Raw genomic sequence first — 18,708 nt, 5'->3', positions numbered from 1 at the left:
ACAGGATGGGGCACATTACTGCAGGAGACAAGGATGTGGCATATTATGTTTTATTGGGATCTATTTTTATTTTTGAAATTTTTCCAGTAGTTGCTGCATTTCCCGCCATAGACTTATACTTGAGTCAAAACGTTTTCCCAGTTTTTTGTGATAAAATTAAGGGCCACGGCTTATACTCGAGTATATACGGTATGTATTTTTTTATATTGTATTTAGTCAATAGGAAGTGTTGTTGGTCAGGACCATTTTTTCCAGTTTTCCCATTTTTATAAGCATAACGTAACACTCATGTAACCTTTTCTTGTCATCGATCTAACCCTGGTACTGTCAGCTGAAGTGAAACTAATGGTTTTGGACCTGCACAGGTTAGAGACTAACCAAAGCACTACATAGTTGAAAATGTGGCACAAATTTGTGACAGGTGAGGAGTCTCGGTATTTGGACAGTGCGAGTCTCCTGACCTTTGTTCCCCTGTGTGAGGAGGCTGCTGGTGTCCACATTTTACTGACTGTGACTTCTACATTTTGATTTCTATGTAACTTGAGATATGTAGATGTAAAGGAGACCCTGACATCTGTGCATATATTTATTCTTCTTTCAGTTTTCGGAGGCAGGTGCTGTCACTTAATTTGAATGGCTGCAACTCATTGATGAAGAAACTCCAGCACCTTTTTGCATTCCTGGCTCATACCCAGGTATTTATCTAGTAACAAAAATAAACATTAGACTTTCCCAAGCATCTGATGGTCAGCAGGCTTAATGCATGTTCAAAATCTTGCAGTGGTGGGGTTTTCCTCCCAATCCCTTATGTTTTCAAGTGACAGGTTATTTTAGCCTAAAATCATTCAACCAATTTCAGGCATTCCTTTTTGGAATTGTATTTTGTACATTTAAGTGCTTCTTTGAAACAATTAGTGCTTTTTATTTCAAAGGGGTGTTCCCAAAATCACAATTTGGTTTTATCGTAACCCATTTTTAAATTTGCACTGCTTAGCACATAGTAGCCTCCTAAATGACCCATGGAGCACAATGTCTGTCATGGGTCATGTCACAGCTTTTCATTCAGACTCGCACGCTGAGCCCACATCTTTCCCTGTACGTCAGCTGATCTCCTCAGTCATCCTGTGCCTCTAACAACCGCGTGTGGGGAGAAAAAGCAAAAATGGGAAAGGAAAAAAAAAAAAAAAACGGAAAATCATCCCATCGTGAGGGGGTCAGTGACTCAGCCCCCATAGTTCTTGGAATTCCACAGTGAAATAACAAAAAAATCTTTCTCCCCTCATAGAGAGAAGCATATGCACCGCAGGTTTTCTTTGAGGCTTCACGACCACCTTGGTTCACACCGCGATCTCAGCAAGATTGTTCTGAGTATCTCCGATTTCTTTTGGACAGGTATAGTAGAATTGTATTACTTTTCTTGCACTGAATCTGAATAACGCATTTTCATGTTAAAATTGAGTTAAAGGAATCCTACACTGACAGAGTGGGCCTCACAAACTAATTTTGCTCAAGAGTGTCTGTACTTTCCAAGTAGTAGTAATATGATGCCCATTACCCACGTAAACTACTGACATTGTCTGCAGCCTGTGGGAGATGAGCATACTCCGGAATTTACATCCATCCATCTTCTCTGGTATTGTTACATAACTCTGTTTCTTTCCTTAGGGTTAAGTAAAATTTTGATATTAGTAAAAATTGATTGAAGAAAAAAAAAGCCACCTACGTTATATTCGTGTGGTGGACTATGCAGTATGGAGGTTATTTCTTTGTCGCTCAGTTGGGAGACCCAGACAATTGGGTGTATAGCTTCTGCCTCCGGAGGCCACACAAAGTATTACACTCAAAAGTGTAACCCCTCCCCTCTGCCTATACACTTTCCCGTGGATCACGGGCTCCTCAGTTTTATGCTTTGTGTGGAAGGAGGCACACATCCACTCACACATCTCCATTTTAGTCAGCAGCAGCTGCTGATTGTATCGGTTGGAAGAAAAGAGGGCCCCCACGGGGCCCCCGGCATGCTCCCTTCTCACCCCACTAAGTCGGCGGTGCTGTTAAGGTTGAGGTACCCATTGCGGGTACGACGGCCGGAGCCTCATGCCGTGTTTCCTTCTCCATCCCTTAGGGCTCTGGTAGAAGTGGGATCCGAAGCGGTCATCCAGGTTCTGGGACCGTGCTCCCTCCGCAGCCCCTGAGGGAATCTGCTGGACAAGAGCTTATCTATCCTCAGGGACAGGGCCCTGCATCCACGAGGTACTCTGTGTCCCCATGGGGACTGTGTATGGAGCGCCTGGTTCCCGGACGCCGCAACTGGCTGCTGAATTGTGAAGACCGGGGACTACCGCGCCGACCGCGCCTGCTTGTCGGCCGCGGTATTAAATTTAGTCCCCGGCTTCATCGCGGCCTAGTGGCAAAACTCCTGCCCCCGGGCCTGTCTATCAGAGATAGGGGCGGGACAGCCGACCTGACGTCGGATGTGAGGGCCGGGGCATCCTGTATGCTCCCTCCCCCCTCACTGATCACTGTGGGGACCCCAGATTCCCGCACTTTTCCTAACGCCGCCCACGGCTTCACTCCTCCCCTGAGAGCTCCGGCAGCCATTTTTCGGACATTCTGCCGGTGGAGAATCACAGAGAACAGCTCTGCAGCTCTGGGAGACCAAGGCAGGGAATCTGGAGCACACACACCCCGCTTTTTAGCGGTCGGTAAGCCGCACCGGTCACTCGGTGTTGGTCCCCCTGGGTGCCGGTATAGATACGTATATATATACTTTTCTTTGTCGCTCCTAATTGGGAGACCCAGACAATTGGGTGTATAGCTATGCCTCCGGAGGCCACACAAAGTATTACACTAAAAGTGTAAAGCCCCTCCCCTTCAGCCTATACACCCCCCGTACTGCTACGGGCTCATCAGTTTTTATGCTTTGTGCGAAGGAGGTCAGACATCCACGCATAGCTCCACAGCTTAGTCAGCAGCAGCTGCTGACTATGTCGGATGGAAGAAAAGAGGGCCCATAACAGGGCCCCCAGCATGCTCCCTTCTCACCCCACTTTTGTCGGCGGTGTTGTTAAGGTTGAGGTATCCATTGCGGGTACGGAGGCTGGAGCCCACATGCTGCTTTCCTTCCCCATCCCTCAATTAGGGCTCTGGGTGAAGTGGGATCCCATCGGTCTCCAGGCACAGGAGACCGTGCTCCATCCACAGCTCCTGAGGACCCTGCTGGATAGGAGCCGAGTATCGTTCAGGGACATGGCCCTGCTACTTGGAGGTACTCTGTGTCCCCGTGGGGACTGCGCACAGCAACACTCCAGCATTGCTGGGTGTGCTAGTGCACCGGGGACAGCAGCGCTGGCTGCATGTGTGCCACTATACACTCAGCGTCGCTGAGTGTATTTGTGTAGGGGGACTGCCGCACTGACCGCCGCTGCCATGGTTATGCCTGCGGCGCGGCTGGGACTGTTAGTGCGCCGGGGACTTCCGCGCCGACCGCGCTTATACGGCGGCCGCGCTTATAACTATAGTCCCCGGCTTCTGCGGCCTAGTCTCATTCTTTTCCCGCCCCCAGCCCTGCCAGTCATGGGAAGGGCGGGATGCTGTACAGGTCGGCAGCACTGAGGGCTGGAGCATGCTTTGCATACTCCACCCCCCTCACTCTGCACAGTGGGGCACCAGTTCCCGCACTTTTCTGGGTCACGCCCACGACTCCCTCCTCTCCCCAGGACGCTGGCAGCCATTCCTCTCAGCTCTGCTAACGCTGGAGAGGAGAGACAAGCTCAAAGAGACCCAGGCAGGAATTCTGGTGCCCACACAAACGCTTTGCGCAGGCGGTAAGCAGCACCTGTGGTGCTGGCCCCACTAGTGCAGAAGTGTATTTATAGTTTATATGATTATAGTCTATACTTTACACTGTATGGTGCACTGTTGATTTGTGGCTATTTACCCTCCTGTATTGCTCAGAGGAGACAACAGCATGTCGTCCACAAATAGCAAGGGTGCCATGGCACAGACTTACTATGCTGCTTGTGCAGCATGTACGGCTATACTGCCGGCAGGTTCCACTGACCCTCATTGTGTGCAATGCTCGGCCCCTGTGGCACTTTCTCAGCCGGAGCCTCTGCTAGGGGTGGCCCAGGGAGAACCACCTGTTAACACTGTCCAGGTGACAGGGACGGAGTTTGCAGTTTTTACTGAAAGACTTTCTGAGACTATGGCTAAGATATTAGAAGCCTTGCAGTCCAGGCCGGCATGTCAAGCCAGGGGCACTGTGTTATCATTGTCCCCTGGTTCCCCTCAGTTGGAACAGCAATGTCTTCCCGGGGTGTCTCATGGATCCCAGGGTGAGGTCTCTGACACGGACCGCAGCCCCAGACCGACTAAGCGAGCTCGCTATGAAATTCCCTCGACATCATCACAATGTTCAGGGTCTCAGCGAGAGGACTCTCTATATGATGAAGCGGAGGTAGCTGATCAGGATTCTGATCCTGAAGCCGCTCTCAACCTTGATACTCCTGATGGGGACGCCATAGTGAATGATCTTATTGCGTCCATCAATGAAATGTTGGATATTTCTCCCTCAGCTCCTCCAGTGGAGGAGTCAGCTTCTCAGCAGGAGAAATTCCGTTTCAGGTTTCCCAAGCGTACAAAGAGTATGTTTCTGGACCACTCTGACTTCAGAGAGGCAGTCCAGAAACACCGAGCTTATCCAGATAAGCGTTTTTCCAAGCGCCTTAAGGATACACGTTACCCTTTTCCCCCTGACGTGGTCAAGGGCTGGACTCAGTGTCCCAAGGTGGATCCTCCAATCTCCAGACTGGCGGCTAGATCCATAGTTGCAGTGGAAGATGGAGCTTCACTCAAGGATGCCACCGACAGACAGATGGAGCTCTGGTTGAAATCCATCTATGAAGCTATCGGCGCGTCTTTTGCTCCAGCATTCGCAGCCGTATGGGCACTCCAAGCTATCTCAGCTGGTCAGGCGCAAATTGACGCACTCACGTACGTCTGCGCCGCAGGTGGCGTCCATAACCTCTCAAACGTCGGCATTTGCGTCCTACGCTATTAATGCTGTCCTGGACTCTGCGACCCGTACGGCGGTTGTAGCCGCCAATTCGGTGGTAATACGCAGGGCCTTGTGGCTGCGGGAATGGAAGGCAGATTCGGCTTCCAAAAAGTGCTTAACTGGATTGCCATTTTCTGGCGACCGTTTGTTTGGTGAGAGATTGGATGAAATCATCAAACAATCCAAGGGAAAGGAAACATCCTTACCCCAAGCCAAACCAAAAACACCCCAACAGAGGAGGGGACAGTCGAGGTTTCGGTCCTTTCGGGGTGCGGGCAGGTCACAATTCTCCTCGTCCAAAAGGCCTCAGAAGGATCAGAGGAACGCCGACGCATGGCGGTCTAAATCACGCCCTAAAAAGACCGCCGGAGGTGCCGCTACCAAGGCGGCTTCCTCATGACTTACGGCCTCCTCACACCGCATCCTCGGTCGGTGGCAGGCTCTCCCGCTTTTGCGACACCTGGCTGCCACAAGTAAAAGACCGTTGGGTGAGAGACATTTTGTCTCACGGTTACAGGATAGAGTTCAGCTCTCGTCCTCCGACTCGATTCTTCAGAACATCTCCGCCTCCCGAGCGAGCCGAGGCTCTTCTGCAGGCGGTGGGCATTCTGAAGGCAGAAGGAGTGGTGGTCCCGGTTCCTCTTCAGCAACAGGGTCACGGTTTCTACTCCAACCTGTTTGTGGTTCCAAAGAAGGACGGGTCCTTCCGTCCTGTTTTGGACCTAAAACTGCTCAACAAACACGTAAGGACCAGGCGGTTCCGGATGGAATCCCTCCGCTCCGTCATCGCCTCAATGTCCCAAGGAGATTTCCTAGCATCGATCGATATCAAGGATGCTTATCTCCACGTACCAATTGCTCCAGAGCATCAGCGCTTCTTGCGCTTCGCCATAGGAGACGAACACCTTCAGTTCGCGGCACTGCCGTTCGGCCTGGCGACAGCCCCAAGGGTTGTCACCAAGGTCATGGCTACAGTAGTTGCGGTCCTCCACTCTCAGGGTCACTCAGTGATACCTTACTTAGACGATCTGCTGGTCAAGGCACCCTCTCAAGAGGCATGCCAACACAGCCTCAACGTTACTCTGGAGATTCTCCAGAGTTTCGGGTGGATCATCAATTTTCCAAAGTCAAATCTGACACCGGTCCAATCACTGACATATCTTGGCATGGAGTTTCATATTCTTCCAGCGATAGTGAAGCTTCCGCTGGACAAACAGCGTTCACTACACACAGGGGTACAATCTCTCCTTCAAGGTCGGTCACACCCCTTGACGCACCTCATGCACTTCCTGGGGAAGATGGTGGCAGCAATGGAAGCAGTCCCTTTCGCGCAGTTTCACCTGCGTCCTCTTCAATGGGACATCCTACGCAAGTGGGACAGGAGGCCGACGTCCCTAGACAGGAACGTCTCCCTCTCTCAAGCAACCAAAGCTTCCCTTCGGTGGTGGCTTCTTCCCACCTCATTATCGAAAGGGAAATCCTTCCTACCCCCATCCTGGGCGGTGGTCACGACGGACGCGAGCCTGTCAGGGTGGGGAGCAGTTTTTTTTCCACCACAGGGCTCAGGGTACGTGGACTCAGCAAGAGTCCTCACTTCAGATCAATGTTCTGAAGATCAGGGCAGTGTATCTTGCCCTAAAAGCGTTCCAGCAGTGGCTGGAAGGCAAGCAGATCCGAATTCAGTCGGACAACTCCACAGCGGTGGCTTACATCAACCACCAAGGTGGGACACGCAGTCGGCAAGCCTTCCAGGAAGTCCGGAGGATTCTGCTGTGGGTGGAAGCCACAGCATCCACCATATCAGCAGTTCACATCCCGGGCGTAGAAAACTGGGAAGCAGACTTTCTCAGTCGCCAGGGCATGGACGCAGGGGAATGGTCCCTTCACCCGGACGAGTTTCAGGAGATCTGTTGCCGCTGGGGGATGCCGGACGTCGACCTAATGGCGTCACGGCACAACAACAAGGTCCCAACATTCATGGCTCGATCTCAAGATCACAGAGCTCTGGCGGCAGACGCCTTAGTTCAGGATTGGTCGCAGTTTCAGCTTCCTTATGTGTTTCTTCCTCTGGCTCTGTTGCCCAGAGTGTTACGCAAGATAAGGGCCGACTGCCGCCGCGCCACCCTCGTCGCTCCAGACTGGCCGAGGAGGTCGTGGTACCCGGATCTGTGGCATCTCACGGTCGGCCAACCGTGGGCACTGCCAGACCGACCAGATTTGCTGTCTCAAGGGCCGTTTTTCCATCTGAATTCTGCGGCCCTCAACCTGACTGTGTGGCCATTGAGTCCTGGATCCTAGCGTCTTCAGGATTATCTCAAGAGGTCATTGCCACTATGAGACAGGCTAGGAAACCAACGTCCGCCAAGATCTACCACAGGACGTGGAAAATATTCCTGTCGTGGTGCTCTGCTCAGGCGTTTTCTCCCTGGCCATTTGCCTTGCCCACTTTTCATCTCAATCAGGACATCTCCTTACCCTCGTTTTGTCCTCATCCAGTTCACCAATGTGAAAAGGATTTGCACTTGTTAGATCTGGTGAGAGCACTCAGACTCTACATTTCTCGTACGGCGCCCCTGCGCCGCTCCGATGCTCTCTTTGTCCTTGTCGCTGGCCAGCGTAAAGGGACACAAGCTTCCAAATCAACCCTGGCTCGGTGGATCAAGGAACCAATTCTCGAAGCTTACCGTTCCTCGGGGCTTCCGGTTCCCTCAGGACTGAAGGCCCATTCTACCAGGGCCGTGGGAGCGTCCTGGGCCTTGCGACACCAGGCTACGGCTCAGCAGATGTGTCAGGCAACTACCTGGTCGAGCCTGCACACTTTCACGAAACACTATCAGATGCATACCTATGCTTCGGCAGATGCCAGCCTAGGTAGGCGAGTCCTTCAGGCGGCAGTTGCCCACCTGTAGGACGGAGCCGTTACGGCTCTATTATGAGGTATTATTTACCCACCCAGGGACTGCTTTTGGACGTCCCAATTGTCTGGGTCTCCCAATTAGGAGCGACAAAGAAGAAGGGAATTTTGTTTACTTACCGTAAATTCCTTTTCTTCTAGCTCCAATTGGGAGACCCAGCACCCGCCCCTGTTTTTTGTATACACATGTTGTTCATGTTAAATGGTTTCAGTTCTCCGATATTCCTTCGGATTGAATTTACTTTAAACCAGTTTATAATTTTTTCCTCCTTCTGGCTTTTGCACCAAAACTGATGAGCCCGTAGCAGTACGGGGGGTGTATAGGCTGAAGGGGAGGGGCTTTACACTTTTAGTGTAATACTTTGTGTGGCCTCCGGAGGCATAGCTATACACCCAATTGTCTGGGTCTCCCAATTGGAGCTAGAAGAAAAGGAATTTACGGTAAGTAAACAAAATTCCCTTCATTTCTGTTCGGCCGGGCTGTATACCCTTTTTTCTATATACCCTCAGTGATCACGCTCCTAGGACACAACAGCATGTCGTCCACAAGGAGCAAGGGCACTAAAGCACAGGGTTTTTTTGCGACATGTACCTCTTGTAGGGCTATGTTACCTGCGGGTTCCACCTACCCTCACTGTGAGCAATGCTCGGCCCCTGTTACGCTTGCTCAGCCGGAGCCTCGGTCACTAGTGGGCCCCTCGGCTCAGGCAGACCCCCCTGCTTCCACTGTCCAGGTGGCAGCGACAGAGTTTGCAGTTTTTGCTGAAAAGCTCTCAGAGTCACTCTCACAATCCATGGCTCAGTCTATGGACAAATGGTCTGCCAAGTTGCTGGAAGCCCTGCAGTCCAGACCGGTCCTTACACAGGCCCCGGACCCTGTTAGATCGGCGCCTCCAGATCCCTCTCGGTCCACCCCGGCCGGGGTGGGCCCTAGGTCTCACGTGGAGGACTCCTCCACGGACCACAGTCCCAGACCAGCTAAGCGGGCTTGCTTGGAATCTTCCCCGACTTCCTCACGCTGCTCGGGTTCCCAGCTTGAGGACTCTCTAGAGGACGAGGCGGAGGTTGCAGCTCAGGGCTCGGACCCTGATGTTGCTCTCAATCTTGATACACCTGAAGGGGACGCCTTAGTAAATGATCTTATCTCGTCCATCAATCAGGTGTTGGATCTATCTCCCCCGCCTCCACCTGTAGAGGAGTCGGCCTCTCAGCAGGAGAAACACCAGTTTCGGTTTCCCAAACGTACACGGAGTGCATTTTTTGATCACTCTAACTTCAGGGATGCCATCCAGAAGCCCAGAGCGGTTCCGGACAAGCGCTTTACTAAGCGCCTTACTGACACACGTTACCCCTTCCCCGCTGACGTAGTTAAGGGTTGGGCTCAATGTCCCAAGGTGGATCCCCCAGTCTCCAGATTGGCGGCTAGATCTGTGGTTTCGGTTGCAGATGGCTCATCACTAAAAGATGCCACTAACAGGCAGATAGAACTCCTGGTGAAATCCATCTATGAGGCCACGGGAGCGTCTTTTGCCCCGGCTTTTGCAGCCGTGTGGGCACTCCAAGCTATCTCAGCTTGTCTGGCTGAGATTAATGCGGTCACACGTACGTCTGCCCCGCAGGTTGCATCTTTAACCTCTCAGGCGTCGGCGTTTTCTTCCTACGCCATGAACGCAGTCCTAGACTCTGCTAGCCGTACAGCGGTGGCATCCGCTAATTCTGTTGCAGTCCGCAGGGCCATGTGGCTGCGCGAATGGAAGGCAGACTCGGCTTCCAAGAGGTTCTTAACCGGTTTGCCGTTTTCTGGCGAGCGATTGTTTGGCGAACGATTGGATGAGATTATTAAGGAATCCAAGGGAAAGGACTCCTCCTTACCCCAGTCCAAACCCAAGAGACCTCAGCAACGAAAAATACAATCAAGGTTTCGGTCCTTTCGTCCCTCCGCCAAGCCACAGTCCTCTTCGTCCAATAGACAGGACAAAGGCCAGAGGAACTCCTATGCGTGGCGGTCTAAGTCACGCCCCCAAAAGACCGCCGGAGGTACTGCCCCCAAGGCGGCCTCCTCATGACTCACGGCATCCCCGAACCGCATCCTCGGTCGGTGGCAGGCTCTCCCGCTTTCGCGACGCCTGGTGGCCACATGTTCAAGACCGATGGGTGAGAGACATCCTGTCTCACGGTTACAGGATAGAGTTCAGCTCTCGTCCTCCGACTCGTTTCTTCAGAACCTCCCCGCCCCCCGCGCGGGCAGACGCACTTTTTCAAGCAGTGGACGCTCTGAAAAAAGAAGGAGTTGTGACCCCCGTTCCCACTCAGGAACAGGGTCGCGGTTTTTACTCCAACTTATTCGTGGTGCCAAAGAAAGACGGATCATTCCGTCCCGTTCTGGACCTCAAATTGCTCAACAAACACGTGAGCACCAGACGATTCCGGATGGAATCTCTCCGCTCGGTCATCGCCTCGATGTCACAAGGAGACTTCCTCGCATCGATCGACATCAAGGATGCTTATCTCCATGTGCCGATCGCACCAGAACATCAACGCTTTTTGCGTTTCGCCATCGGGGACGAACACCTTCAGTTCGTGGCATTGCCCTTCGGCCTGGCGACAGCCCCACGGGTTTTCACCAAAGTCATGGCATCCGTTGTGGCGGTCCTGCATTCTCAGGGGCACTCGGTGATTCCCTACTTAGACGATCTCCTAGTCAGGGCACCTTCTCGGGCGGCGTGTCAACACAGCCTTACCGTCGCTCTGGAGACCCTCCAGCAGTTCGGGTGGCTCATCAACTTCCCAAAATCCAAGTTGACACCGACCCAATCTCTGACTTATCTAGGGATGGAGTTTCATACACAGTCAGCGGTAGTCAAGCTACCACTAGACAAACAGCTGTCACTGCAGGCAGGGGTGCAATCTCTGATTCAGACTCAGTCACACCCCTTGAGACGCCTCATGCACTTCCTGGGGAAGATGGTGGCAGCGATGGAAGCAGTGCCTTTCGCGCAATTCCATCTGCGCCCGCTCCAGTGGGACATTCTCCACAAATGGGACAGGAGGTCGAACTCTCTCGACAGGAACGTCTCTCTTTCCCTTGCAACAAAGACGTCTCTTCAGTGGTGGCTTCTTCCCACTTCTCTATCACAGGGAAAATCCTTCCTGCCCCCAACCTGGGCTGTGGTCACCACGGACGCGAGCCTGTCAGGGTGGGGAGCGGTGTTCCTCCATCACAGGGCTCAGGGAACCTGGACTCCGATAGAGTCTTCCCTTCAGATCAATGTCCTGGAGATAAGGGCAGTGTATCTGGCCCTATTGGCTTTCCAGCAGTTGCTGGAGGGCAGGCAGATCCGTATCCAGTCGGACAACGCCACTGCCGTCGCATACATCAACCACCAAGGCGGCACGCGGAGTCGTCAAGCCTTCCAGGAAGTCCGGCGAATTCTGCAGTGGGTGGAAGCCACAGCATCCACCATCTCCGCAGTTCACATACCGGGCGTAGAAAACTGGGAAGCAGATTTTCTCAGTCGTCAGGGTATGGATGCGGGGGAATGGTCCCTGCACCCAGAAGTGTTTCGAGAGATCTGTCGCCGCTGGGGAACGCCGGACGTCGATCTCATGGCGTCACGGCACAACAACAAGGTCCCGGCCTTCATGGCACGATCTCAAGATCACAGAGCTCTGGCGGCGGACGCATTAGTTCAGGATTGGTCGCAGTTTCGACTGCCTTATGTATTTCCTCCTCTGGCAATGCTGCCCAGAGTACTACGCAAGATCAGGTCCGACTGCCGTCGCGCCATTCTCGTCGCTCCAGACTGGCCGAGGCGGTCATGGTACCCGGATCTGTGGCATCTCGCGGTGGGTCAGCCGTGGGCGCTGCCAGACCGCCCAGACTTGCTGTCGCAAGGGCCGTTTTTCCATCTGAATTCTGCGGCCCTCAACCTGACTGTATGGCCATTGAGTCCTGGCTCCTAGCGTCTTCAGGGTTGTCTCAGGATGTCATTGCCACTATGAGACAGGCCAAGAAACCGACGTCCGCCAAGATCTATTACAGGTCTTGGCGGATTTTCTTGTCCTGGTGTTCTGATAAAGGTTTTACTCCCTGGCCTTTTGCCTTACCCACTTTTCTTTCCTTCCTTCAATCCGGAATGGATAAGGGGTTGTCACTTAGTTCTCTCAAAGGGCAAGTATCGGCACTCTCAATATTCTTTCAAAAGCGCCTGGCCAAGCTTCCGCAGGTCCGCACGTTCCTGCAGGGAGTTTGCCACATAGTCCCACCTTACAAGCGCCCGCTTGAACCCTGGGACCTTAACAGGGTGCTAACGGCTCTTCAGAAACCGCCTTTTGAGCCGCTGCGGGATGTCTCCTTATCACGTCTTTCGCAGAAAGTGGCATTTCTAGTAGCAGTTACTTCACTCCGTAGAGTGTCGGAGCTGGCAGCACTGTCATGCAAAGCCCCCTTCCTGGTTTTTCACCAGGATAAGGTGGTTCTCCGTCCGGTCCCGGAATTTCTCCCTAAGGTGGTATCGCCTTTTCATCTCAATCAGGATATCACCTTACCTTCATTTTGCCCTAATCCAATTCACCGCTTTGAAAAGGATTTGCACTCATTAGATCTAGTGAGAGCACTCCGATTCTACGTGTCTCGCACAGCGCCCCTGCGCCGTTCAGATGCGCTCTTTGTCCTTGTGGCTGGTCAGCGTAAGGGTTCGCAAGCTTCCAGGTCAACCTTGGCTCGGTGGATCAAGGAACCGATTCTTGAAGCCTACCGTTCTTCGGGGCTTCCGATTCCTTCGGGGCTGAAAGCCCATTCTACCAGAGCCGTGGGGGCGTCCTGGGCATTGCGGCACCAGGCAACGGCTCTACAAGTGTGTCAGGCAGCTACGTGGTCTAGTATGCACACTTTCACAAAGCACTATCAAGTGCATGCCTATGCTTCGGCAGATGCCAGTCTAGGTAGGCAAGTCCTTCAGGCGGCGGTGGCCCACCTGTAAGAGGGAGTCGTGTCGGCTCTTGTTATCGAGGTATTCTTTTACCCACCCAGGGACTGCTTTTGGACGTCCCAATTGTCTGGGTCTCCCAATGGAGCGACAAAGAAGAAGGGAATTTTGTTTACTTACCGTAAATTCCTTTTCTTCTAGCTCCTATTGGGAGACCCAGCACCCGCCCCTGTTCCCTTCGGGCTAGTTGTTCTTTTGTGTACACATGTTGTTCATGTTCAATTGTTTCATGGTTTTCAGTTCTCCGAACATCCTTCGGATTGAATTTACCTTAAACCAATTTATAAGTTTCCTCCTTCCTGCTTTTGCACCAAAACTGAGGAGCCCGTGATCCACGGGAGGGTGTATAGGCAGAGGGGAGGGGTTACACTTTTCAGTGTAATACTTTGTGTGGCCTTCGGAGGCAGAAGCTATACACCCAATTGTCTGGGTCTCCCAATAGGAGCTAGAAGAAAAGGAATTTACGGTAAGTAAACAAAATTCCCTTCTTTGGTACATCTAATTGATCTCTTTTGTTATCCATCTAATTTTTCTCAGTCCTTCCCTTTGTTAATAATTTATCGTTGGTCTTTGTTAGATTACACGAAGAGGAGAAGACTCTCAAAGCTTTGTCCTCCAGAAGTCCAGAAACTATGATCATTGATGGTAATGTGCAGCCATGCTCTCCTTCAAGAACAGATGTCTTTCCCAGTCTACAGAACACAAGCTGGAGAAGCGACGATAAGACCCTAATAGAAAGTATGTTTGGGGGAAAGCTTCAAACTAATATTTGTTGCCTGAACTGCAGGAGTACTTCACAGAAGATAGAAGCCTTCTCAGATCTTTCTTTAGCGTTTTGTCCTTCAGCAGCTGATAAACCTGCGCAGAACATGATCTGCTCACCCACAGAAAAAGATGACGATTGTATCGAGATTGATGTCACACCTGAAACTGAACCGAGAAGTGAAACTCTTCCCTCTACTGAATGTGACAATGACTCCACCAAGCTGAAAGCTGCTGGGACTGGCATTCAAGCCAATAGTTCCTGTGCGTTACATACCCCTACATGTGAGAGTACAGTAGAGTGTGCCATTGACTCTTGTAGAAACAGCGGGCGAGATAAACCCTTGTCCGTAACAGACTTGTTAAATTATTTCTTAGCTCCAGAGATTCTTGATGGAGAAAATCGTTATCATTGCGAAAAGTGTTCTTCCCTCCAGAATGCTGAAAAGACTATGCAAATCCTGGAAGAGCCAGAATACCTCATATTAACTTTATTAAGATTTTCATATGATCCAAAATGTCATGTGAGGCGTAAAATTCTGGATAATGTGTCCATTCCACTCGTACTTGAGCTACCAGTAGAGAGAACTACCTCAGTGGCTTCTCCTGGAGATTGGAATCGAGATGTTGACATTCCTGATGTTGGAGAAAACCTGGCCAAGAAGCTTAAACCATCTGGCACTGAAGATGTGAGCTGCACACAACTTCTACCTTATGTTTTAAGTTCTATTGTGGTCCATTCTGGCACCTCTTCAGAAAGTGGTCATTATTATTCATATGCCAGGAACATCACCAATTCAACAAGATGCATCCAACCAGAGAAGTCCACCTTGACTTCTAATCAATGTCAGCTAGTAGGCAAGGAGACGTGCAATGCTGTTGTCGGAAATGACAAACCGTGCAATGATCTGTCAAAAGAATGGTTTCTTTTTAATGACAGCAGAGTGACTTTTACATCATTTCAGTCTGTTTTAAATATTACAAGTCGATTTCCAAAGGACACTGCGTATGTGCTGATATATAAAAAGCACAGCTCTAGTGATCTAGAGAACGTGCAATCTAATTCTGCACATGGACTATGGGTCAATGGCGAGCCCCCACTTCAGAAGGAGCTCATGGATGCTATTACAAAGGATAATAAGCTCTATTTACAGGTATGGGATTGTAACTATGCTATGGATTTCAGTTACTGAGAAATTACATGAATCTGTCAATGACCACCCACTGTCTTTTATCACCAGTGATGCAGATCCCAAGTCTACAGCACAACGTTTCTACTCCTGCAACAAGGGTTATGTAGTGTATTAAGGCATTGGAAAACATAGTAAAACAAAAAAAAGCGGGTGGGGCATTTGTAAAAAAAAAAAAAAAAAAAAAAAAGGGGTGCGTATACATGGTGCAAAAATAGAATATTCTCCCCATGGTAGGTTGCTTGACAGATTGATTCTTAAAGGGAATATATCACATATTTTTGCCATCTAATCTGAAAGCAGCAGAGATGCTTATTCCCGCGGTGTTTCACCTACTGGGCTGCTTACTGTAGTTTTGATAAAGTCGCTGATTAGTCAGCAGTAGATTATCATTAGATGACTACTTGTCCTGCTGCAGGTAGTCCAGCATATTCATGAGCTCTGTATAACTGCTAGATCTGCAGCAGAGAAAACTTTGATTTTATCCAAATTACAGCAAACCGCTCAGTAAGTGGCACATCACTGGAATCAGGGTCTCTGTCTCTACATTATCCTGCTCTCAGATGAGGTAGCAAAACCCTGGTGACAGAGTCCTTTAGAGGGTTTTTTGCACAAAGTACATTTTAATCAATAATCTTGAAATAATAAAAAGTTCCACAATGTGTTTAAAAAAATGTACCTGTGCTGAGAAAATCTTTAAAACAGCACCCCAGATGTACTGTGTAATGGCCGTGTCTGACCACACAGGAACATTGTCTGAACATAACACATCTTCTGGGTAGGGGTGAAAGCAAAAGAGATTATACAGACAGAACTGCATAGGATTTCAGCTTCTGCTTTCTGTGAGGTAAGACATGTTTAAAAACAAGCAGCAAGTGTTTTACCTCACCAAAACAAATCAACTGTGATGCTGTCCTGTCTACATACTTTTTTAACCTCTTCACGACACATGACGTACTGGGTATGTCATGGATCGTGTGAGGTTAATCCCCGCCGCCTGCCATAAGCAGTCCGCGACAATCCGCGCACATGTCAGCTGATTTCAACAGCTGACGTGTGCCTGACAGGCGAGAGTGGAATCGCGCTCCACCCGCACCTTTTTAACCTCTTACATGTCGCTGTCAAAATCTGACAGCGAGATGTAACAGCGTTTCAAAGTAAGCATTAACTTACACAGCGCCATCGGATGTCACGTGATGTGATCACGTGACTTCTGATGGTAGCACAGGGTCATGTGATGACTCCTGTACCTATCATGAGTCACTTTCTCTCACTGCCTGCAGACTGACGTGGGTGAGAGTAAAGCAGCTTTTCTCCAGATCTCAGCTGTGTAGCTGTGATCTGGAGAAATGGAAGAGCGATCAGACTGCTGATAATTATAGTCCCCTATGGGTACTAGTGAAATTTAAAAGAAAAGTTTTAAAAAAATGAAAAAACCATAAAGTTCAAATCACCCCCTGTTCAGTCCATTGAAAATTAAAGGGTTAAAAAAAATATACACATTTGATATCGCCACGTTCAGAAACGCCCGATGTATCGAAATATAAAATCAATCTGATCGGTAAACGGCGTAGCGGCAAAAAAATTCCAAACGCCAAAATTACAGGTTTTTTTGGTCGGCACAAATTTTGTGCAAAATGCAATAACAGGCGATCAAAATGTAGCATCTGCACAAACATGAGATAGTTAAAAACGTCAGCCTGAGACACAAAAAATAAGCCTTCAGTGAGCCATAGATCTCAAAAAATGAGAACGGTACAGGTTTCGTAAAATGGCGGAAAAAGTACAACACTTTTTTGGAAAAACTTGTGAATTTTCTGTAACCCCTTAGGCCGGTTTCACATTTGCGTCGTTTTGATGGTAATGAAATCCAGCACAGATGCAGTACAGTTCATTTACAGTGTAAGCGCGACACCATGTGGTTATGTGCGTTATACACAACCGCATGTGTCCACATGGTGTCGCGCGTCCTCTGTAAATGAACTGTACTGCATCTGTGCTGGATTTCGTTACCGTCAAAACGACGCAAATGTGAAACCGGCCTTAGATAAAAGTAAACCTATACTTGTTTGGAATCTACAAACTCGTACCGACCTGAGGCATCACACCGACACATCAGTTTTACAATATAATTAACGCGCTGAATAAAATATCCCAAAAACTATTGTGCGAGCGCATTTTTTTTTTTTTTTTGCAGTTTTTCCGCACTTGAAATGTTTTTCTGTTTTCCAGTACAATATATGGAAAAATTGCAGCTCGGCCCGCAAAAAAACAAGCCCTTATATGGCAAGATTGATGGAAAAATAAAAAAGTTACGGCTCTCTGAAGAAGAGGGGCAAAAAAAAACACGCAAAAACTCTCGGGGGTGAAGGGATTAAACATATCCAATTGTGTAACTTATTTTATTTCCGAGATCTATTGATTAAAATGTACTTTGTGGGAACAACCCATTAATATATAAGGACAAGAGTGAATAGTATGCTGTATAGATTCATGTGCCTCATTTAGTGTATTTATAATTGTTTATATGTTCTCCTTCAAGTAATAAGAATTTATTTTTTTTACTTTCCTTAGGAGCAAGAACTCAATGCACGCACACGAGCCCTACAAGCAGCATCTGCTTCCTGCTCTTTTCGACCTAATGGTTTTGATGACAATGACCCGCCTGGGAGCTGCGGTCCTACCGGAGGCGGTGGAGAAGGAGGGTTCAGCACCATTGGCAGACTTGTCTTTTGAATAAGGCTAAATGTCAATAAATTGTCCAATCTGCACTGATGACAAAACCACACTGGCCGATGAGACTGTGTAGCTCAATTTCTGACTGTGACATACAGCATTTCACTAAACATAAACCAATCCATTGAATTGACGGGCAGCTTCTATATTTACAAGAGTTATGGAAACTTGAATGGATATGCATCAGTGTGTTCCTCAAGAAAGAAAAAAGCTGCCTATATATACAGTTCTTCTATAAATATATTATAAGAGTGTAGCGATCTGTGAAACTGGTATTTTTTTTTTCTTTTTCACTACATTGTTTTGTTACATTTTCCTGAAATAGCGAAAGCTTTATGGTGCATCCTATGCCGAAAGCAATAATGGTTTGCATTTTGATCCAGTTCAGGGTATTTTCCACTAAAATATAAAGCACCAGAGAGAATATGTGTATAGATCCATGATATCACTTTTTATGAAAATGCATGATCTTCTACAAACTTTTTTTTTTTTTTTAATCTAGAAAACAAAATGCTAACTTTATAGTATTTCTAAATTGTTTTCAGAATTTTTAAAAATTCTACTTCAGGGAGTACATCTGCTGTGTAAATGAGGGAACGTTCTGTATGTGCCTTGCAGTACTGTAAATCAAAATGAGATTCCTCTGGATTGTCTCGTGTGATAAGTATTCAATATTGTTAATATTATGGATTGCGGCTTAAAGTTACTTTATTGCTGGAGTAAAACAGTGGTTCCATAAATGTTCTTATGGTCTTGCTGTTATTTCTAACAAAAACAAAATTAAAATTGTGTGTGTGTTTGTTATACAGTGCTGGCCAAAAGTATTGGCACCCATGCAATTCTGTCAGAGAATACTCAGTTTCTTCCTGAAAATGATTGCAATCACAAATTCTTTGGTATTATTATCTTCATTTAATTTGTCTTCAATGAAAAAAAAATAAATTGTCATAAAGCCAAATTGGATATAATTCAACACCAAACATAAAAAGGGGGTGGACAAAAGTATTGGCACTGTTTGAAAAATCATGTGATGCTTCTCTAATTTGTGTAATTAACAGCACC

The 18,708-nt window shown here is 48.8% G+C and overlaps 1 protein-coding gene across 2 annotated transcripts in view; it reads left to right on the top strand.

The window, feature by feature from the left end:
* USP38 (ubiquitin specific peptidase 38) overlaps window positions 1-18,386 on the top strand; it is an 85,051-nt gene extending 66,665 nt beyond the window's left edge. For both annotated transcript variants that reach the window (XM_075348191.1, XM_075348202.1), the window contains 4 exons: window positions 602-695; window positions 1,286-1,392; window positions 13,536-14,874; window positions 17,485-18,386. In XM_075348191.1, coding sequence (XP_075204306.1) covers window positions 602-695; window positions 1,286-1,392; window positions 13,536-14,874; window positions 17,485-17,646 — 1,702 coding nt within the window. In that variant the 3' untranslated portion in view covers window positions 17,647-18,386. The remainder of the gene's footprint in view (window positions 1-601; window positions 696-1,285; window positions 1,393-13,535; window positions 14,875-17,484) is intronic.
* The last annotated feature ends 322 nt before the right edge of the window (window positions 18,387-18,708 follow it).

The sequence above is a fragment of the Anomaloglossus baeobatrachus genome, chromosome 1 (genome assembly GCF_048569485.1).
Source record: "Anomaloglossus baeobatrachus isolate aAnoBae1 chromosome 1, aAnoBae1.hap1, whole genome shotgun sequence".
Lineage (NCBI taxonomy): Eukaryota > Metazoa > Chordata > Amphibia > Anura > Aromobatidae > Anomaloglossus > Anomaloglossus baeobatrachus.
This window is presented reverse-complemented; position numbering and strand designations above follow the sequence as displayed.